Genomic DNA, 18954 nt, shown 5'->3' with positions numbered 1-18954 from the left:
TTTCTCCCCATGGTGACATCTTGAAAAACTCGAGTGCAGTATCGCAGCCAAGATGCTGACGTGGATGCAGCCCAGATGCGAACATTCCCGTCACTACCAGGGTCCCATATAGCCAAGCCCATTGTCCTCTGACTCCCTCCGGAGCCTCTGCACCCACTCCTCTGATCTCTGTTTCTGTGGTGCTGTCATTGCAGAATGGTATGCAAAGCACACATTATGCAAAGTAAACTCTCACGGTCCGTAACCTTCTGGGATATTTTCACCCAGCGAGGAGCGCTGGAGGCTCCTCCAGGTTAGCGCGTTCAGTGGTCTGCTCCTCTTGCTGCCAGGCGTGTCCACACCGGGGTGCTCAGCTGTCCCCCGTGCCCCGCAGGGTGTCTGCACTGTCCTCAGCTGTGGCTGTGGTCTGCAGAGCTGCTGTGGACAAACGTGCATGTTTCTGGGTGAACTGCAGTCTCCGTTTCTCTGTGACTGCGGGTGGAATGCTGGGCCTTGTAAGAGACTGCGCTGTGCCAACTTCCCATTCTCACCCGCCGTGTGTCGCGGCCCGGGCCTCTGTCCTGGCCAGCACTGTTGTTTCCCTCCTTGTATTTCAGCGGTGGTGCTAGGTGTGGCTCCTTGTGCTGAACCTGCACATTTTACTAATGCAGTGGTTCTCAACCTTCCTAATGCCGCGGCCCTTTCATACAGTTCCTCATGTTGTGGGACTCCCAACCATAAAATTATTTTCGTTGCTACTTCATAACTGTAATATTGCTACTGTTATGAATCGTAATGTAAATATCTGATATGCAGGATGTATTTAGGCGACCCCTGTGAAAGGGTTGTTCGACCGCCAAAGGGGTCGCGACCCACAGGTTGAGAACCGCTGGACCTAATGGCTGTGGAAGTTACACATCTTATTTTATTTTTATCTGCTTGTTTGCCGCCTGTATATTCTTTTTGGTTAATTGTCTCTGTACGTTTCTGCCCATTTTCGAAGAGGGTTGTTATGTTTTACTGTTGAGTTTTGAGAGTTCTTTATAGTCTAGACCAGTAATGGCGAATCTTTTGAGCTTGGCGTGTCAGCATTTTGAAAAACCCTAACTTAACTCTGGTGCCGTGTCACATATAGAAATTTTTTTTTATATTTGCAACCATAGTAAAACAAAGATTTATATTTTTGATATTTATTTTATATATTTAAATGCCATTTAACAAAGAAAAATCAACCAAAAAAATGAGTTCTCGTGTCACCTCTGACACGCGTGTCATAGGTTCGCCATCACTGGTCTAGATACTAGTTAGTCCTTTGCTCAGTTTGTGGTTTGTAAGCAGTTTCTCCCAGTCTGTGGCTCATCTTTTCATCCTATTTATGTGGGTGTTTATAGAGCAAAAATGTTAATTTGCTTACATCAAATGTGTTAACTTCTCCTTTTATGGATGGCCCTTTTGGTGTCAAGGCTAACTAAACATTACTTACTCCTAGACCCCAAAGACTTTTCTCCTGTCTTTTTTTCTAAAAGTTTCCTAGCTTCTATTTTACGTTTGGGTTTGCGGTTCATTTGGACTTGATTGGTGTGAAGTGCGTGAGGCCTGTTTGTCGCGTGCGTCCCCTGCCGTGCGCGTCCCGGCAGTAACGCTGTGGCTCCTTGCAGATCTCTACGTGTGCGCCGTGCTCCTGTGCTGCCTGGGCATCCTCAGCGTGCTGCTCTTCACCCTCGCCATCGCCTGGCAGTCTGTGCTCAGCAAGAGGAAACCCAGAGGTAAGAGGGCGCCATGTCTGGACGGGAGCACACGCAAACCGGACGCCGGGAGGGCGCTGGGCTAGGCACCACCTTGGTTGAAAAAGGCATCATGAGTCAGGAATTATTTCCCCGCGACTGGAGAGCCGAGTGAGTGTGCTGGGTCCCCCTTGCACTCTGCTAAAACCTGCTGTGACCACTGGTGACAGCCTTTAAGTCCTCCTTTTCCTCACATGCCCTCCGTCCTGGTTAAGGCCCTTCCCTCCGTCACTCTCCCCGAGGGGCTGCGCATGGATGAGCCTGGGTTTGATGCGGGCTCTGCCATGTAAGGCAGTTTCAGAAACCTTCCTTAAGCACCTAACTGCAGTTTCCTCGTCCTGCATGAGATGGGATCGGCACCACCTTCCTTAGACTGAGTGTTGTAGGTTCATAATTTAAGTTCAGTGCCTGGTTCTGGGCTGGCCGGCCGGGGTTAGAAAGACCACCCTCTCCCCTCACCCAGCCTGCGTGTTCCCTTCCTTGTCGGTGTCCCTGTCCCCCGGGCTGTCCGCAGCCTCCTCCCGCTCTGCTGTCTTCCTGGTGACTCCGTCTCCCTCTGGTCTGCCTGCCGCCTGCCTGCAGCCCCCTCACGGAGCCCGATGTCCTGCTCCAGCAGCTCCTGCAGTTTCCTCTGAGCTGCCCTCCTGAGCCCCTTCAGAATTTCTGAACCGGATGCGGACGCTGAGCTCCAGGGGGATCCGGGGAAGAGCTGGGCTCCCACATTGGACCGCTTCGGTTCAAACGGCGATTCTTCACTTACCAGCTGGTGACTCACCCGCCGGTGACTCACCCGCCGTGCCTCACCTTCCCCGTCTGGTAAAGGGCAAACAGTAGCATAGCGGTGTCAGGACGGCTTCCGGATTCGGGTAAAAACAAAAAAGCCCTTAGCACCCCTGGCTCCGTGTAAGTGTCCTGTGTTTGTGATGGCCTGTAGCTGCAGTTATACTGAGGTCATGAGGTTGGGAGGTGTTAGATTTGGAGGTCACGGCTGAAGGGCGCACTCTAAGAAGGAGGCTGAGCAGCGTTTCCCGGGGGGACTCTCCTGAGAGGGGCAAGCAGGGCTGAGGGGACCAAGGGGGAGGCAGGCACTGACCAGCACCTGTGGGAACCCGTTTCCACCCCAGACCTTAGGGGACAAGGGGAGGAGAGGTTCCTGGAACTTGTAGTAACTGCGACTGACTGTGGGAGAAATGTCATCACAGGAGCCTCAGAAGAGGGACTCAGCCACACGGGACCAAGAGGCAGCAGGGCGGGCAGGAGCACCCTCCTCCGCCTGCCCTCCCGGTTCCGCTCCTGCAGATGCCCTGGTCCCACCAACCCAAACCCACAGGGCAGGGCCTGGCAGGCGTCCCGGGCTGGGCAGGGTGGAGGAAGGGGACAGGGTCCCCGTGAGGGTGCTGACACTCCCAACACACCAAGCGCTGCAGGGGGAGCGAGGGCTGGAGCCAGAGCCTCCTCCCAGCCGGAGCCCTTCCCGGGTGCTGTGTGCACGGGCTCCGAGAACCTCCTCGTGGCATCTGCCCACGTCGTCAGCAGGCCCCGAGCTCACACCCGCTCTAACCCTGGACCCTCCTGGGAGCTCGTGGCCTGTGAGCACCACCTGCCCTTCGGGAGCACAGTGTGCGAGGCTGGGCCATGCGTCTCTGCTCTCCTGGCACTTGGCTCCTGGCAGCTGCTCAGCAAACGCGGGACAAGTGGGCCTGTGGTCCAGCTGCTGGGCTCCCAGCTGCGAGAGTTTGGAAGCCACAGAGGCAGCCCAGGTCTGCCTTGCTCGAGGACACCTCCGCCTGCGCTCAGGGCATGAGAGAGTCGGCCCGAGTCCCGGGCTGTTAGTCACAGGCAGGATGAGGGAAGCAGAGCAAGGTCCTCAGCTCCGGAGACGACTCCTCCAGGCCAGCAGGGGCAGGCTCCCGCGGTGCCGCTGGGCACAGTGTCCAAAAGCCTCCTGAGCTGTGGAGAGCTTTGCCTGGGCATCCACGGGCCAGCCCGTGCCCGATCGCTCCCATTGGACAGACAGCCAAGGAGTTTGATCAAGTCATGGAACAGGGAGTGTCCAAGCCCCAGGCTGCTGCTCCCCAGCCTCCCACATTTCTATTCAAAAATGCCTCAGCTGTCTGGGGCTCACCTGCCCAAGTGTTCTCCTTCAGCCCTCGTGGCGGCTGGCTGAGGTCCTTCCCTAATAGCACTTCGCAGCTCCTGCAGCTCCTCAGGGCTCGGCTTTGGTTTGGTGCCGCTGCCGCCAGCAGGCTGGCATCCTGTCGCCCAGGCTGGGATCATAGACAGGACCTTGTCTGGGACCCTGCGAGCCCCCACCCAGGCCCCTCAGAGCAGCATGGCCCCAGCCCTCAGGGGCAGGCCGTCCGCTTGGGCACCTGCTCCAATGCAGGTCCTGACTCAGAGCCTCTGGGCAGGCCCGAGAGTCTGCATTTCTCACGGGGCCCCAGGTGGCACCACCGCTGCTGGCAGGAGGCCACTTACAGCAGCGAGAACTCAGAGCCAGGTCTTCTTACCTCTATGCCACCCAGCTCCCCTTTGCAGCAAATATATGGAGATAATCCCATTACTATTTTGAAGTGAAATTCATAGAGAAAATATGCTACCCGTAGCCACAAAAACCAATTTGATGCTCTAACTATCATATAAAGGAGAAATAAAGCAAACGAAATTTATAGCACAATAAAACAGACTTTAGTATTGCACCTCTCCCTTTGAATGTTTGCATTTTAGAGAAGGCAATATTTCTTTATGAAATCATTTTACATATGCATATACATAGTTACATATATTATGTTTACATGTAGTATGCATACATGATATACATATGTTGAGTGTCTGTACAGTCATGTGCTGCATCATGATGTCTTGGTCAGCGACAGACCACATGTATGATGATGGTCCCATAAGATTATAATGGAGCTGAAAACTTTCACCTAGTGACATCACAGCTGTTGTGATGTTGTAGCAACACTTTACCCACGTGTCTGTGGTGATGCTGGTGTAGCAAACCCACTGTGCCCCAGTCCCCTGGAAGTACAGCACACATGCAGTGCATACACTCGATAATGACAGTACGTGACTGTGTTAGTGGTTTACGCATTCACTATACCCCACCTATCACCGTCATTTTAGAGTGCACGCCAGCTTACCAAGTCTGCTGTGAAGCGGTGTGGTATCACGCGGGCAGCAGCCTCGTCCATCTCATGTTTAACGCGTCTTCTGATTGTGCTTGTGGTGCTGTATAAAGGCAGTGTAGCCTGAGTGTACAGGGTGTGTGAAGTCTGCAGGAGTGGGCAGTCATGACCTGGCCTCGGCACCCACCCTCGCTCGCTGACTCACGCAGAGCAGCGCCCAGGCCTGCCAGCTCCGTTCACGGTGAGTGCCTTACACGGTGTCCCACTTTACCTTGCATACCATATTCTCCTGTGCCTCCTCCAGGCTTAGTACAGAAGCATTCACTGCTGTGTCACAGTTGCCTGCGGTATTCAGTACAGTGACATGCTGTCCAGGTTTGTAGCCCCGGAGCCATAGGCTACAGGCTGGGTGTGGAGTAGGCTGGGCCATCTAGGTTTGCTAAGTCACTCTATGATGTTTGCACAGGATGAAATTGCCTAATGACACATTTCTTAGAATACAGCCCTGTTGTTAAGCAACACATGACTGTGCATTACATTTATATTGCATTATAGCTACATGCATTGTATTTACATATATATATATTTGTATTTGAAATAAAGGCTAAATAATTATATACACTGAGTGGTCAGATTATTATGGCCACCTGACGTTTCTAGGCAAATTAACTATAATTTCCCACTGAAGTTGCTAGAGGGCCAGACCATTATAAATAGGGAAGCAGGTTGTTTACCAAGACAGTAGAAGTGATTTTTTTCTGAAGATATGGGTAAACAACGTGATTTAACAGCCTTTGAATGTGGGATATATATATATATATACACACACACACATACACACACACACACACAGTATATATATACTAAGACTCAATATGCATGTGACAGGGACCAGTGTGGGCTGACACAGGTGTGCCTTAAAGTTGGAGTGGCACTGCTCATAATGATGAGATCTCTAAAATCCCAAGTGTTCCTAAAGTTTCAAATAAAATGCATTCCTTAAACATTCACCGTATTTAAATGAGGCACACACATTCCCATGTTTATATATGAATGGATTCAGGTCCCAGGCTCTGATGATCAGCTGTTTTCTCTGCATGGACGCCGGGAGAGCCACCAGAGTCCTGTGGACTGTGGTATGTTGCTGCGAGTCCAGCAGGCCTGCTGTCTGCCGCCTGGTTGCCAGGCACTGCCCTCGGTCCGGTGACAGTCAGACATGCCCGCAGAGCTGCAGTGGCCCTCAGGGGTGGGCCGCTCCCTTGGGCGTGGAGCTGTCTTTGCCCAGGTCTCAGGCTCTGTCCCTTGAGCTGGAGGACACTAGTCCTCCAGGAGCCCTGGGACAGGCCCCGTGAAGGTCTGCTCTCGTCCTTTGCCATGTAAGTCGTCTGATTAGGCCCCTTTCACATGGGAGAAGTGGGCATGCAGGGCGCAGTGAATTGTTCAGACATTGCACAGAGCCCCAAACCGACCCCTCCCAGCTCCGAACCTCCACAGAAGCTACCCCCAGGGCCCCATAGCTACTGCAGACAGCTTCGGAGGGCGCAGTCACCTCAGGCTGCCCAAGAAGGCAGCCCTGGCTCAGAATCCGTGGCGTTTCAGCAGCAGGTTGGTGGGTAGATTTGCAGTGAGGAGCCCAGAGCCTCCACTGAGGATCACAAGACCCTTTGAAACCTGTTTTCTTCATGAAATTTAAAAAAAAAAAATGATCTGCATGGATGGAGGGGGCCTGATAAGTACGACCTTGTTTTCGTTGGTTCTGAGGATGTAGACAGACCACGTGTATGATGATGGGCTTGTCACCGAATGCGCTCTTCCCCGAGCACATGCAGTGCTAATCCCGGGCATCCCTGCCGAGTACACGCCGTCCCAAACACGGTGGCTTTCAACGTTTACTTCCTCAGGGTTCTGCAGTCGGGCTGGGCTCAGCGAGGCGGTTCTGCTGGGAGCCACCTGGGGTTTCCACGTGGCCTCTGTCATCTGGAGTTGACTGGAGCTGGAGGCCCAGGAGGGTGCCACTGTCAGCCCTGGGTCCCACCTCGGACACGGCTGGGGCAGCAGGGCCCATACCATTGCCCCTCCCACCCTCCACCTCTCTCTCTCTGTTCTGTCTCTCTCTCCCTCTCCCTCCCCCTCTTGTCTCACCAGCAGGGTGGGTGCCCAGACCACCCTATTGGTGACTGTGGGCTTCAAGTGTGTGCCTCGACCGGACACTGCACAGTGGTCACTCTGCCACATTCTGTTGGGCAAAGCAACTCGTGAGGGCATCCCAGACTTGGGAAGGGAGGTGAGTCCACTTCTTTGTGGGAAGAGTGGCAAAGAAGTTGTGGTCATCTTAAACCACCACACAAGGAAAACTGGACAGACCCAGGGGACCAAGGGGAGCTCCCAGCTCGAGGGTGAGTCAGGGCTGCACTCCAGGGGCTGGGCTCTGAGACTGGAGGTGCTCGGGCCTCCACCAGGCAGCAGCTGGCTCCGGGAGCACTGCACAGATTGTGCCCAGGCCCGGATGGGAAGGAGAGGGGAGGGCGTGGCTCCCATTCCAAAGCAGCAGATCCAGCAGCTCCCAGAGTGAGGCAGGGGCAGGGCCCCTCCCTTAGGTGGGGCTGCACCCGCAGGCTGCTGCCTTTATGGTTAGCAGCGGGCGGTCCTGGCTCTCATGGGGCAGTCATGCATTCGTGGGCCAAACCACATGTCCACATAAAACCCAACAGCACCCTTATAACTCAAATGTAGCACCTTCTTACATGTAATGCATCGTGACACATGTGCATCATCTTGGTTAAAACTATTAATACGCAGGAGCACTTAGAGCAGTGCTTGGCGTGTGGAGGCCCAGTCCCCTGCTGTAGTGATGGTGTCAGGCTTTCCGTGCATGGCGGGGTGCGGGCCTTCTGCATGCTGCCACCAGGACGCCAGCCACAGTGCTTCCAGCTTGTCAGGCTGCACACGTGCTCCCCCTCCCTCAGCAATGTCTGTCTGCAAGAGGACTTCTGAGTCGCTGTCCCCTCCCCTGCTGCCATGGCCCTGGGACCCTGAGGTAAGCAAAGCCATCCTGGAAGCCATGTCTAAGGGGGCCAGCTCCCTTCTCCTCGGCCACCCTGCCACTCTGCCCTTAGCCCAGACTTGCTTGCCTTCTTTTCCAGGGACTCTCGCTGTTCCCATGAGCTGGGGCTAGTGGTCCCCTTTGTTACTGGCCAAGCACTAAGATGCTCTCTCCTTCCCCGATGCTGCGACTCCCGTCCCTGCTCGTGTTAGTGCCGGGGCCTGGCACTCCGTGTCACCGCGGAGACACAGCCTGGCGGTCCCGTTGTCCCTCACACACGCTGGTTTCCAAGGCCCGTGCCTCTTGGGAAATGTGTCCGACCCACTGCTTTGGGCTGGCCCCGCAATCTGCCCACCTTCACCTGAGCTTTTAGGATGACAGGTTGGAGCCCCACCAGAACCCAGGGAGCAGCCTCAGCCCTTTGTCCCCAAGGCTCCTGCTCACGGGGACTGTCGCTTGTGCCTGCTGGGCACCTGCCCACCTGCTCCCAGCTGCTCCTTTTGGCCATAGGGTCTAAGGGCCCGTGGCCCTTTTTCTAGGCTACAGGAAAGGGGCCGGAGCTGTGTCCCACTGCCAGGCGGAAGGGGTGGCTGTGTGCTGGGGTCCAACCCCAGCAGGTCCAGGGGTCCCCAAAGGTGTGGAGAAACAACCTTTCTCAGAGAGGTGACCTTGGTTAAAACACATAGTGCCAAGAGGTGAGCAAACATATTAAGAACAGTATGCCATATATGCCAGGTCCCTTGAAACAGCAAGGATGGACTGGCTCCCGGCAGCTGTGGACGAGGCGGAGCAGGGGCGACCCCTGGGCCTGGGGAGGGCGGCGGGCTCAGCAGCCTGGTGTGGGGGCACCGAGCCACCCGAGCACGAGTCCCCCCCAGGGCTTCCGAGAGGGCTTGCTGGCTCCAGGGCTGGCGCTGCTGCCGTCCCTCCCCGTGGGGGCTCCTAGCCTCCAGGAGCCGAGTAAGGACAGCGCGGGGCCTCAGCCTGGACTCCCTCACAAAGCCCCACTTCCCGCCGCGTGTCGCCACCGTCAGAGGGGAGGAGAGTCCCCCTCGCCTCACAGAGCTGTCGGGGACATATTGTCCGTGAGGTGGCCGGTCCCGCATGTGGCAGCTCCAGGGAGCGCCTCCTTCCTGGGCTGTTCACGCCAGGTTGCCTTGCCCACCATGGTCGTGAGGACTGTGGGGTCCGCCACCCCCACCGCTAGGGCCAACCACGCGTCCCCAGTGAGGTGAGCCCTGTGTGTAACGGGATGTGTTTAGCAGCCACATTTAAAAGGGTATAAAGGAACAGGGGGAAGTAACTTCAATTTATTTTATTTAACGTGATGTGTCCAAAATGCCATTTCAGTGAGCGACCATAGGAAGGCTCCGAGTGACCAGGCTGAGTCAGTGTGGCCTCACACGTCAGCACGTCTCGTGTGGACCAGTCCCATTTCCCGGGCCTGGCCGCCCCCTGGGGCTCACCACTCCAGAGACACACCCCGATGCGTGGGTGCTCCTCACTGTGGGGCCCCGGTCCGACAGGCTCCTCGTACTGTGAACCAGAGGCAAAAAGCTTACTGCTCAGCTTTCCACGTGGGGACCCAGAGAGCTGGCCGATGGGCCTGGCCACTGTGCTGGCGGAGGCGTTCCAGAGACAGGCCGCTTCCGGAAGGGACTGGGCTCCTGCGCATGGCATGGGAGGAGCCACTGCTGGGCCAAGGGAGGGGCTGCAGGGCTCCTGCCTGTGCTGACACTGAGGATGCTGGGAATGCAAATGCCAGGCCTGTGCAGGGCTGCCAGGTGCTCCCACGAGTGCAGGGTCACCCACAGTCTCACCTCGGGGTCACTGCAGGGCCCGGGGGTCTGCAGAGGATGCAGCAGGTTGGAGGAAATGGTATGGGAAGGTCAGCCGCCATGGGAGGCCCCAACACTGATACAAGGTCTGATAGGATGGGGTGGGCACGACTGCCGTCACCCCAAATCATCCACTGGGGGTGGTGGGGACAGGGACAGGCCCAGGTGGGGAGGAGAAAGCCTCAAGCCTGGACATGTCACTTGGGAGGTGTGGGCATGAGGCGGGGCTGGGAGCAGTGTGGCCACAGCAGAGAAAGGGCGGCCCAGGCCGGGTGCTCACAGCCATGTCCCGGTCTGGGAGGTGAGAACAAAGCCCTTCCTTTTGGAGTCCTCAAGTCTGCAGATCGCATTTCATTGGCTGCACCTGGCCCCTTCGTTTCTGTGCGGAGCGGAGGCCTTGCTGGGCACAGGGCCTCGGAGTCCAGTGCGCAGGGCCATGAGCGCTGCTCTGGGCTCTCCCTCAAGGCGTGTCTGCCTGGCCTCACTCCCCCTCCCCAGGGGTTTCCCAGGACCACCTCCCACAGAGACTGCACTTGAACCTGTCTACATGCTCTGCTTCTGGGGGAGCCCAAACTAGGGTGTTACCCCAGGGGTGCAACCAGCGCTGAGTATGCTCTGCTCACTTAGGGGCGAGGTGGGCGAGGTCTAGATCTCAGATGCCTGAAGTCCCACCTGTGAGTTGGGGATCACATTTGGTCCCTGGGGCAGTTTTTTCATTAAAGGGACACAGGCCCCCCATTCACCTGGTTGAAGCCTCATAAGCAAGTGCGGGGGAGGTGTGGGCTCACGGAGGCCTCTGCTGCCCCTGCTCCCGGGCTTCCTGGGCTCCAGCTACTCACCTCGCTGCCGCAGGAGTGGACTCCGGAGACACAGGCCAGCCAGTGCACTGTGTTCCCTAGGGCCCCGCCCTGGCCCCGCCCTCTCCTGCTGTGGCCAATGGCAGCATCTATCCTGTAACTCATTTCTTCACCTGCAGGAGCCCTGCCACCAGCTGCTCAGACTCTCTGAGAACAGCGAGAGAGCTCTGGACTCCTCAGCTCTGCCCTCCCCGGTGCTGGTGCTCAGGCTGCCAGTGCAAAGCTTCGGGTGGCCACCTGCCTTCTTCCTGTGGTCTGGCCTCTGTGCACCTTTCCTTCCTCCCCTCTTCTTATAAGGACACTGGTTTTGGTGGATTAGGGGCCGTCCTCATGACCTCATTTAACTTTAAAATGTGATTTAACTTTAAAGGCTCTACCTTCAAATATAGTTCTGAGGTACGAGTTATGCAAGCGCATAGCTGTAGGTGTGTGGCCTTGGGCAAGGTTGCAAGCGCATAACACTAGGTGTGTGGCCTTGGGCAAGGTTGTTAACCTCTGTGCCTCAGATCTGCTGCAACACAGATGTAATGACAAAGTTACTGTGAAGATGAGGGTACAAAGTGTGGTCTCAAACACTTTTGCTCACATCATTCCCAAATCATTTCAACTCTGTGCACCCTTGAATGTGTTTTGTTGACAAATAAAACTTTTTCATCATAAATATAAATTGTTGCAAAGGTTGAAATTTCCACAGCATCACAAATATTGACATCTTAAAATGAAATGGTTAAATCTTTCTTTTACATCTACATGTCATGAATTTAGTAACTACCTCTGTTGATTTAAAAAGGCTCCATAAATAAGTTTTAGCTTTTAGGAGTTTTATGAGTTTTTTTCCCCCCCTTGAGCTTTTATTTTCACTCACTTACCTAACAAAACTTTATCCTGCTTTTTAGTCCATTTTTGTTTTGAAAATCCTTTATTGATTTCCATATTATACTTCTGTAAAAGAATATGTATAAAAATTTAAATTAAATTTTTTATTTCCTTATTCCATAAGTCTCTAGGTTTTAATTTTTTTCTGGATTAAGTTATCAATATTGCACAATTAGTAATATTTGGAAAATGACTGTAAAATTAATCAAAACCACATAAATACAAAATTTAGATAAATAATTAATAATCATAAGAAGTAAAATGTTATTAGAAATGGATTTTATTGAAATGGATTTTTACTTTACTTCATATGCCCTTGTATAAATTTGGTTAGTGATAGACTTTAGCAGCAGTTTTATTCCTGTTTTTAATAGCTGTAAGCGCTGAAATGCCTCGCTCAATATGAACAGAGGCTGGGATGGACCGAGTTTTCTGTTGCCACTCAATACTCTAAACTGCTTCCCAGTTATAAGTCAAAGTCATGTAGTAATTTATCATCGGAAATGACTTTTGATACTCCACCCGCTGACAACTGGCTTAGGTCATCATTCAGTCCTTGTTGAAAGCAAAAGATTGGAAACCTCCCCCCATGAAAGGTTAGAGGCCTCGTCATTTGTCATTCACCTTCTCAACACTGGCACCAGTATTTCAAATCATCTCTTGTTTGGTGCCCACTGGTCTTTGCCCCAGGACAGACCTTCATAGCACAAGTCAGGGAGGGCGAGGGTGGGCCTAGATTTTCTGAAATAGAAAGGGTGATGTGACGGGAAGGAGGAAATGAGTACAGTCTGTCTCAGGCGTGTTTCAGGAGGAAGCATTCTAGGAAACAATATCATGGAAGGTGAGAATCTAGAAATAGATTTCCCTAAAACAGCCCTTCCTAAGATGCCTAGGGCATGCAAACCCCAGGGTATACAAGCCACTGATCCATATAATAAGCTTGGAGTAGTGCCAGGAGTCTATGTTGTGTTCCTTAAATGCTAGCTATGACTCTACTGCTTCAGTATCTATAAGCTATCCAGAACATAGTTCTGGGTTGGAATACAGTAACTGGGATGCAGAGAGAGTTTAGATACAACAGGGGGCTGGGCCAGAGAAGCCTAAAAGAGCCCCTCTAAAGCTGGTCCCATCCTCTTGGTCTGGAACCTGAATTGGTCACCTGCTTGACAGATACTCCAGATGTGCAGCTTAAACAGCCTTTTGTTTGCTCACAATACTGCAGGTCAGCATTTTAAAGGCCCTCCCTTCAAATATGGTCTCATTCTGAGGTGCGAATTATGTGGGCTTCAGCTTTACTTCTATCTGCGGTGAACCCAACTGTGACACTTGTTTGGGCTGGGGCTCAGCTGAGCACCCAGGTATCAGCAGCTGCAGTCCAGTGGCCCATCAGCTGGGCCTGCTTTGGGGCCTCAGCTGAGATGACTGGCATCTGTTCCATGTGGTATCATCTTTTAGTAGGCTAGCTAGGCTTCTTCATGGGGAAGCAGAAGAATCCCTTAGAAGGATGGAGGAGGGAGGGAGAAAGGACGACGAGGAGGAGGAGGATAGCAGGGGAGGGGAAGGAAGGGGAGGAGGGGGAGGAACGAGGAGACCCAGTGAGCATGCATGCACAAACCTTGGAGCACAGGGGTCTTTTAGGTCTCTGCTTGGCTACTGTTTCATTGGCCACAGCATGCCTATGGCCAAGCCCAGAGTCAAAGTGAGAGGGTGTTACACATGAGCGTGGGTAGATACAGGCAGGCGTGATCACTGGGGCCATGGATGCTACCACACAACCCAGGGCCCTGTGGCTGCCTCACCTTTACTTCTATTTGATGTGAACCCAACTGGGAGCTTAGATTGGACACTTGTTAGGATAACTGCCTAGGTATTCTTATTTGTCCTCTACAACCAGAATCTTGTTTTTCTCAAGGAGACCTACGCGAGGATATCTTGCTCTAAGACTGTCTTTCCAAGGGTATCCTGTTAGTCCTGGAAGAGCACTGATCAGAGAACAGAAACCCGCTTTATGGAGAGGAGAGTCTAAATGGAAACAGGTGGCCCTGAGGAGGCCTTTTCATCATTAACCCCTAGAGTGCCGGGGAGTGCGATTGCTAAAAGTGCCAGGAGCGCCATCAAAGCTTCGAAATGGCATCCAGTTTTAAGTCTGCTTTTATTAGTGATGATGATATTGCTAAATATGTCAATGTAGTAAAGGTTTCCTTAAGTTTTTGAATATGTAACTTCATTTACTTGCGATTCATAATTTTTTTCCTAAACTGCTGTAAAATCGGCAAAAATGCCTTGGCAATTTTAGCATAGTTCCTAGGATATTGGTTGGCACTCAAAGGGTTAAGGCAGAGCTTAGAAATTGGGTGGTGCTGTTACTCCTGGAACCTTCAGGTTAGAACCCAACTCAACCTAGCAAAAGTATTGAATGATTTGGGCTGTGTAATCAGGAATTCTGGAGTGTGTGGCTTCATATCTGGCTTGATCCAGGTGTGGAACAGTATCAAGTCACTGGTGTTCATGCTCTGGCTTCACTGTTCTCATCCAAAGAGAAGTGTGAAAGCCCTGAGAGGTGGCTGGAGCCAACATCTGGTCAATACCTGGGCACATACATCTCCTAATTCCTGGAGTATATATGTCTAAAGTAACATTTATTCACCATCTTTTATTTCTTTTTCCTTTCACAGTGAGAAAATATTTGGTGAAATGCCCTCAGAACAGGTAAGAATATTTTTGCTTCTACTTTCTTTAGATATTAGCAAGAAATTGGTTAAATTTGTATCTTTAGTTAAAAGATACATATCAATCCACAAATTGGCCTAAAAATGTGTGTCCCACATGCATTTGCATATTTCCAGACTCCATGCTCTGCTATCACCCCCAGCGGATCCAGAAAACAGGTGGTTTCATGCTGCCCGACACCTGCTCTGGAGGACGGTCCCTCATTTAGAAAGGGGCGGGCAACTAGATGAACCACTTTGATGCCTTCTTACCATAGTCACTCCTGATCTTTCCCCAACAATGCTTGCTTGTTCTATGCCCCACTCTGCAGAACGCAGCCATTAGTAATATATGTGTTAAGATGCTAGCTTTTTAGCTGGTCGGACAAACCTCATAAGTAACATAATAGTTATAGTAAATATTGCAAACTCATAGTGTTTAAAAATGTGTGACTTTTGATCCAGGCAAAATGGCAGAGGTCAATTTGTCCCTGTTCTGCCCTGCTAAGCATTAACATAAACCTTGAAAATAATATGAGACACCAAAGGAGGACTCTGAAAGTTGCTTAAAGGAAAATTATGAAAACAAAAGACAAAAGAAAAAAATCTCAAAAGCGACCAGAGAGAAATAATGTATTACCTATTAGACTCTGATAATTAGAGGAACACAAATTTGAATGACAGCATATTTTTCATCTGAATTTGTGAAGAACAGAAAGAAATGGAACCACTTTTTTTAAAAAAAAAAAATTTTTTTTAAAGTACTGTTAACCACAAATTTGATATCCAGCAAAATTATCCTTTAGGAAAAAGGGGAAATAAAGGCATTTTCAGATTAAGGGAAACTAATGAAATCTGTCGCTATCAGGCTTACTTTTAAAGAAATTCTTGAAATAAAAGAGGAAATCTTGGTGCATTAGAAAGGAAAAAGGAATAATGGAACATAAAATATGGGTAGGTAAGTAGACTATTTTTCCCTCATAAGTTTTAAAAATAATATTTGATGTTTAAAACAAAAATTATAAAGCCATCTGATACTCAAGAAGTGCATTATGATATTTAAAAGTGGGAACGGTAAAGTGACTTAAATAGAAGTAAGGTTCCCATACGTCACTGAAAGTGATAGAACATTGGTATAAGGCAGTGATGGCGAACCTTTTGAGCTCGATGTGTCAGCATTTTGAAAAACCCTAACTTAACTCTGGTGCCGTGTCACATATAGAAATTTTTTGATATTTGCAACCATAGTAAAACAAAGGCTTATATTTTTGATATTTATTTTATATATTTAAATGCCATTTAACAAAGAAAAATCAACCAAAAAAATGAGTTCATGTGTCACCTCTGACATGCGTGTCATAGGTTCGCCATCACTGGTATAAGGTGACTTCAATATCCCACTCCTTCATCAAGGTAAGTCTGAAAGAGAACATCAAAGTAGCTGTCCCTAGTCCTGATGTGATCCCCACAGAACCCTTAGAGAAAGACAGCCATCCCAGCAGCCAGCACCAGAGGTGAGCCTCCTTCTCTCGCAGCTTTCCTGCTGCTCAGTCCTTATCCCTGGCCTTGCATTGCCTTTTTCCCTACGGTGCTCATTGTTCCCATGAGCTGGAGTTAATGGCACCCATGTGTTGCATGGTCACAGTTGAGGCAAGCATGTTTCTGGCTGAAGCAACATGCATGTGCAGTAAATGGAGAGTATCCAAAGGATGGAAGTAGATATGCCATGCAAACAGTAATAATAAGAGAGGTTATAGCTAAATTAGTTTAAGATAATAGATAATTTAAGACAAGAAATATTACAAGGGACAAAGGAAGTTTCATAATTATAATGAGTCTAGACATCAGGAAGATGCAGTCATTATAAATCGATATGGACCTAAAAAAGAGCCTCAGATACATGAAGCAAACATAGAAATTTGAAAGATAAAGTAGATGATTCTAGAATAATAGTTCATTCGAATGTTCCATTCTTAACAATTGATAGAATAGCTAGACAGAAAATCAGTAAGGGCACAGAAGATCAAGCAATTTGACCCTACACATAAGAATGCTCTACCCAATGACTATAGGATAAATTCTTGTCAAGTGTCCTTGGAACGTTCTTCAGAATAGACCAAATGCTAGGCCATTAAACAAAAATTAAGAATTCTTAGGAAAGAATATCATGGAAGGTGCGGGTCTAGAAATAGATTTCCTCAAAACCATCCTTCCTAAGAATGCCTAGGGCAGTGGTCGGCAATCCGCGGCTCGCGAGCCACATGCGGCTCTTTGGCCCCTTGAGTGTGGCTCTTCCACAAAATACCACGTGCGGGTGCGCACGTACAGTGGGATTGAAACTTTGTGGCCCATGTGCAGGAGTCGGTTTTCAGCCTGGGCGAGTCTATTTTGAAGAAGTGGCGTTAGAAGAAGGGGATGTCGGTCGGTTGGGCGACAGGAGACGCCTGCACAGGTGGGCCGCGGGATACGCAGCGCAGGGGAGGCGCCAAATATCAACAGTACTTAAACTATATAGGTAGGTTAATAACAATGTACCTACCTATATAGTTAAAGTTTAAAAAAATTGGCTCTCAAAAAAAAATTTTGATCGTTGTACTGTTGATATTTGGCTCTGTTGACTAATGAGTTTGCTGACCACTGGCCTAGGGTATGCAAACCTCAGAGTATGTAAGAAATCATGCAAGGTTTGTTCTCTGGCAACAGCAGAATTAAATAGAAATTAATGATAAAGATCTTGGAAATTGCCAAATGTTTTAAAATTTAAAACAACATGTTTCTAAATAATACCTGGGCCAAAAAAGAAATCACAAGAGAAATTAGAAAATATTTTGAATAAATGGAAATGAAAACCCAATATACCAAAACTTATAGGATGCAGTGAAAGCAGTGCTTACAGAAAAACGATTATGGATTTAAATACCTATATTAGATAGGAAGAAAGTTCTCAAATAAGTAACCTAAGCTTTCATCATAAGAAACTAGAAAAAAGTACAAGTGAAATCCAAACTAAGCAGCATAAAGGATATAATAAAGATCAGCATAGAAATTAGGGAGAACCAAGATGGTGGCATAGTTAAACGTGTACTCACTGCCTCCCACAACCACATCAAAATTACAACTAAAATACAGAATCACCATCATTCCCAACCGCCTGAAATCTTGCTGAATGGAAGTCCTACAACTAGAGCAGTAAAGAAGAAAGCACATTGAGACTGGTAGAAGGGGGTGGAGATGTGGATCAGGCTGGTCTGACACACAAATTGCATTTTTTTTAAAATCAGGAGGGATATCTCCACTGTGGAGGCCTCCTATGAGAAGCAAGGGGTTCCAGCCCTACACCAGCCCCCAAGCCCAGGGTTTCATAGTTGGGAAGAGAAGCCCTTGTAACTTTGGGCTGTAAAAACCTGCAGAGATTGTGGCTGAGTGACACAGAGGCTGCTGGAGACCCAGGAAGTTCCTCTTAAAGTGCCAGAGCACAAACTTACACAGACTCACTGCTTCTGAGCTCCAGCACTGGGCAGTGGCTTTGGGGGATCCAGGGACATATGGGGAGGAACTGGATTGCCTGGCATTGGGGCAGGAACTAGGGGACAGCTTTCTCCCAAATGGGAGTGCTCATAGGGGTCATTGTTCCTATGCTGGGACTTCCTCCATTGCAGAGCTGACTGGTAGTCATATCTGAGTTTCCATCAAACTGGCCCACACTGTTCGTTCCACCCTGCTGATCCCCTGAGACCCTGTCCCATCCAATTTGCAGCCCCACACAAGCTGTTTGCAATGGCTTTAACATATAAATGGCCTGTCCTGGCTCAGGCTTCAGACTTTCCTAAAATCTCTCAGATAAGCAGCAGCTGGTGTCAGCATGCCCTTTACCTATCAATAAGGGACCCATGATCCAGCACTAGCACTAGCCTGTCTAGCTTCACAATTTGGCCTCACCAGGGCACTTCTAAGCCAAATACAAGTAGCAGCCATCTGCAGATTGCTCCTTAGCTCCTGCTGGGTGGTCTCAGGCAGTGGCTGACTTTGCACCTCCTGGGAGGCCCCAAAGCCAGTGCACCCAGTGGACAGTTTCAGACCATTCCAGAGTACAACTCTACACATCCACAAACCACACACTCAAGGGGCAGAATCAGTGAGCACCAAAGTCACACTGAAGCAAGTCCTGTTCTGTAGAGGTGTCTCTTGCATAGCAGCTCTTCCACTGTAGTCACAGCTGTTCCTCACAACCAGTTGGCCTGGAGGTCAATTCCTCCTAGTGATACCAACAGCAATCATGGATCAACTACAACAAGACTGTGCATACAGCCCACACAGTGTTCACCTAGAGTTCCCAGCTCAGGTGACTGGGGAGGCTGAGCGACAGGGCCCTACCTGACACTTATTACACAAGGCCACTCTACCAATTCCAGGAGACATAGAAACTTCTATGGACATAGACACTTCTACCTAATATATAGAAACAAACACAGGGAAGCACAGAAATGCGGAGACAAAGAGACATCTCACAAATTAAAGAACAGAAGAAATCTGCACAAAAAGAACTAAATGAAATGGAAGCAAGCAAACTACTGGATGCAGAGTTCAAAAGCATGGTTGCTCATGGTTGATAAGGTTGCTCAAGGATCTTCATGAGAGCTTCAAGGGACTTAGTGAGACTTTCAAGGATCTTAGTGAGGATTTCAAAGACATGAAAAAGGTTCAGTCAGAAATTAAGCATACATTGAAATAAGGAATA

At 50.1% G+C, this 18954-nt stretch overlaps 1 protein-coding gene across 2 annotated transcripts in view; it reads left to right on the top strand.

Annotated features, from left to right (window-relative positions):
- The window catches only part of VSTM4 (V-set and transmembrane domain containing 4), a 100104-nt gene that overhangs the window by 37290 nt on the left and 43860 nt on the right, over window positions 1-18954 (top strand). Inside the window, exons 4-5 of one of the 2 annotated variants that reach the window (XM_036356044.1) lie at window positions 1638-1745; window positions 14184-14217. In XM_036356044.1, the coding sequence (XP_036211937.1) occupies window positions 1638-1745; window positions 14184-14217 (142 nt within the window). The remainder of the gene's footprint in view (window positions 1-1637; window positions 1746-14183; window positions 14218-18954) is intronic. The other variant, XM_036356046.1, reaches the window with a different exon arrangement.

The sequence above is a fragment of the Myotis myotis genome, unplaced genomic scaffold, assembly GCF_014108235.1.
Source record: "Myotis myotis isolate mMyoMyo1 unplaced genomic scaffold, mMyoMyo1.p scaffold_m19_p_24, whole genome shotgun sequence".
Lineage (NCBI taxonomy): Eukaryota > Metazoa > Chordata > Mammalia > Chiroptera > Vespertilionidae > Myotis > Myotis myotis.
The sequence above is the reverse complement of the archived record's forward strand: the minus strand, read 5'-3'. Positions and strand labels throughout refer to the sequence as shown.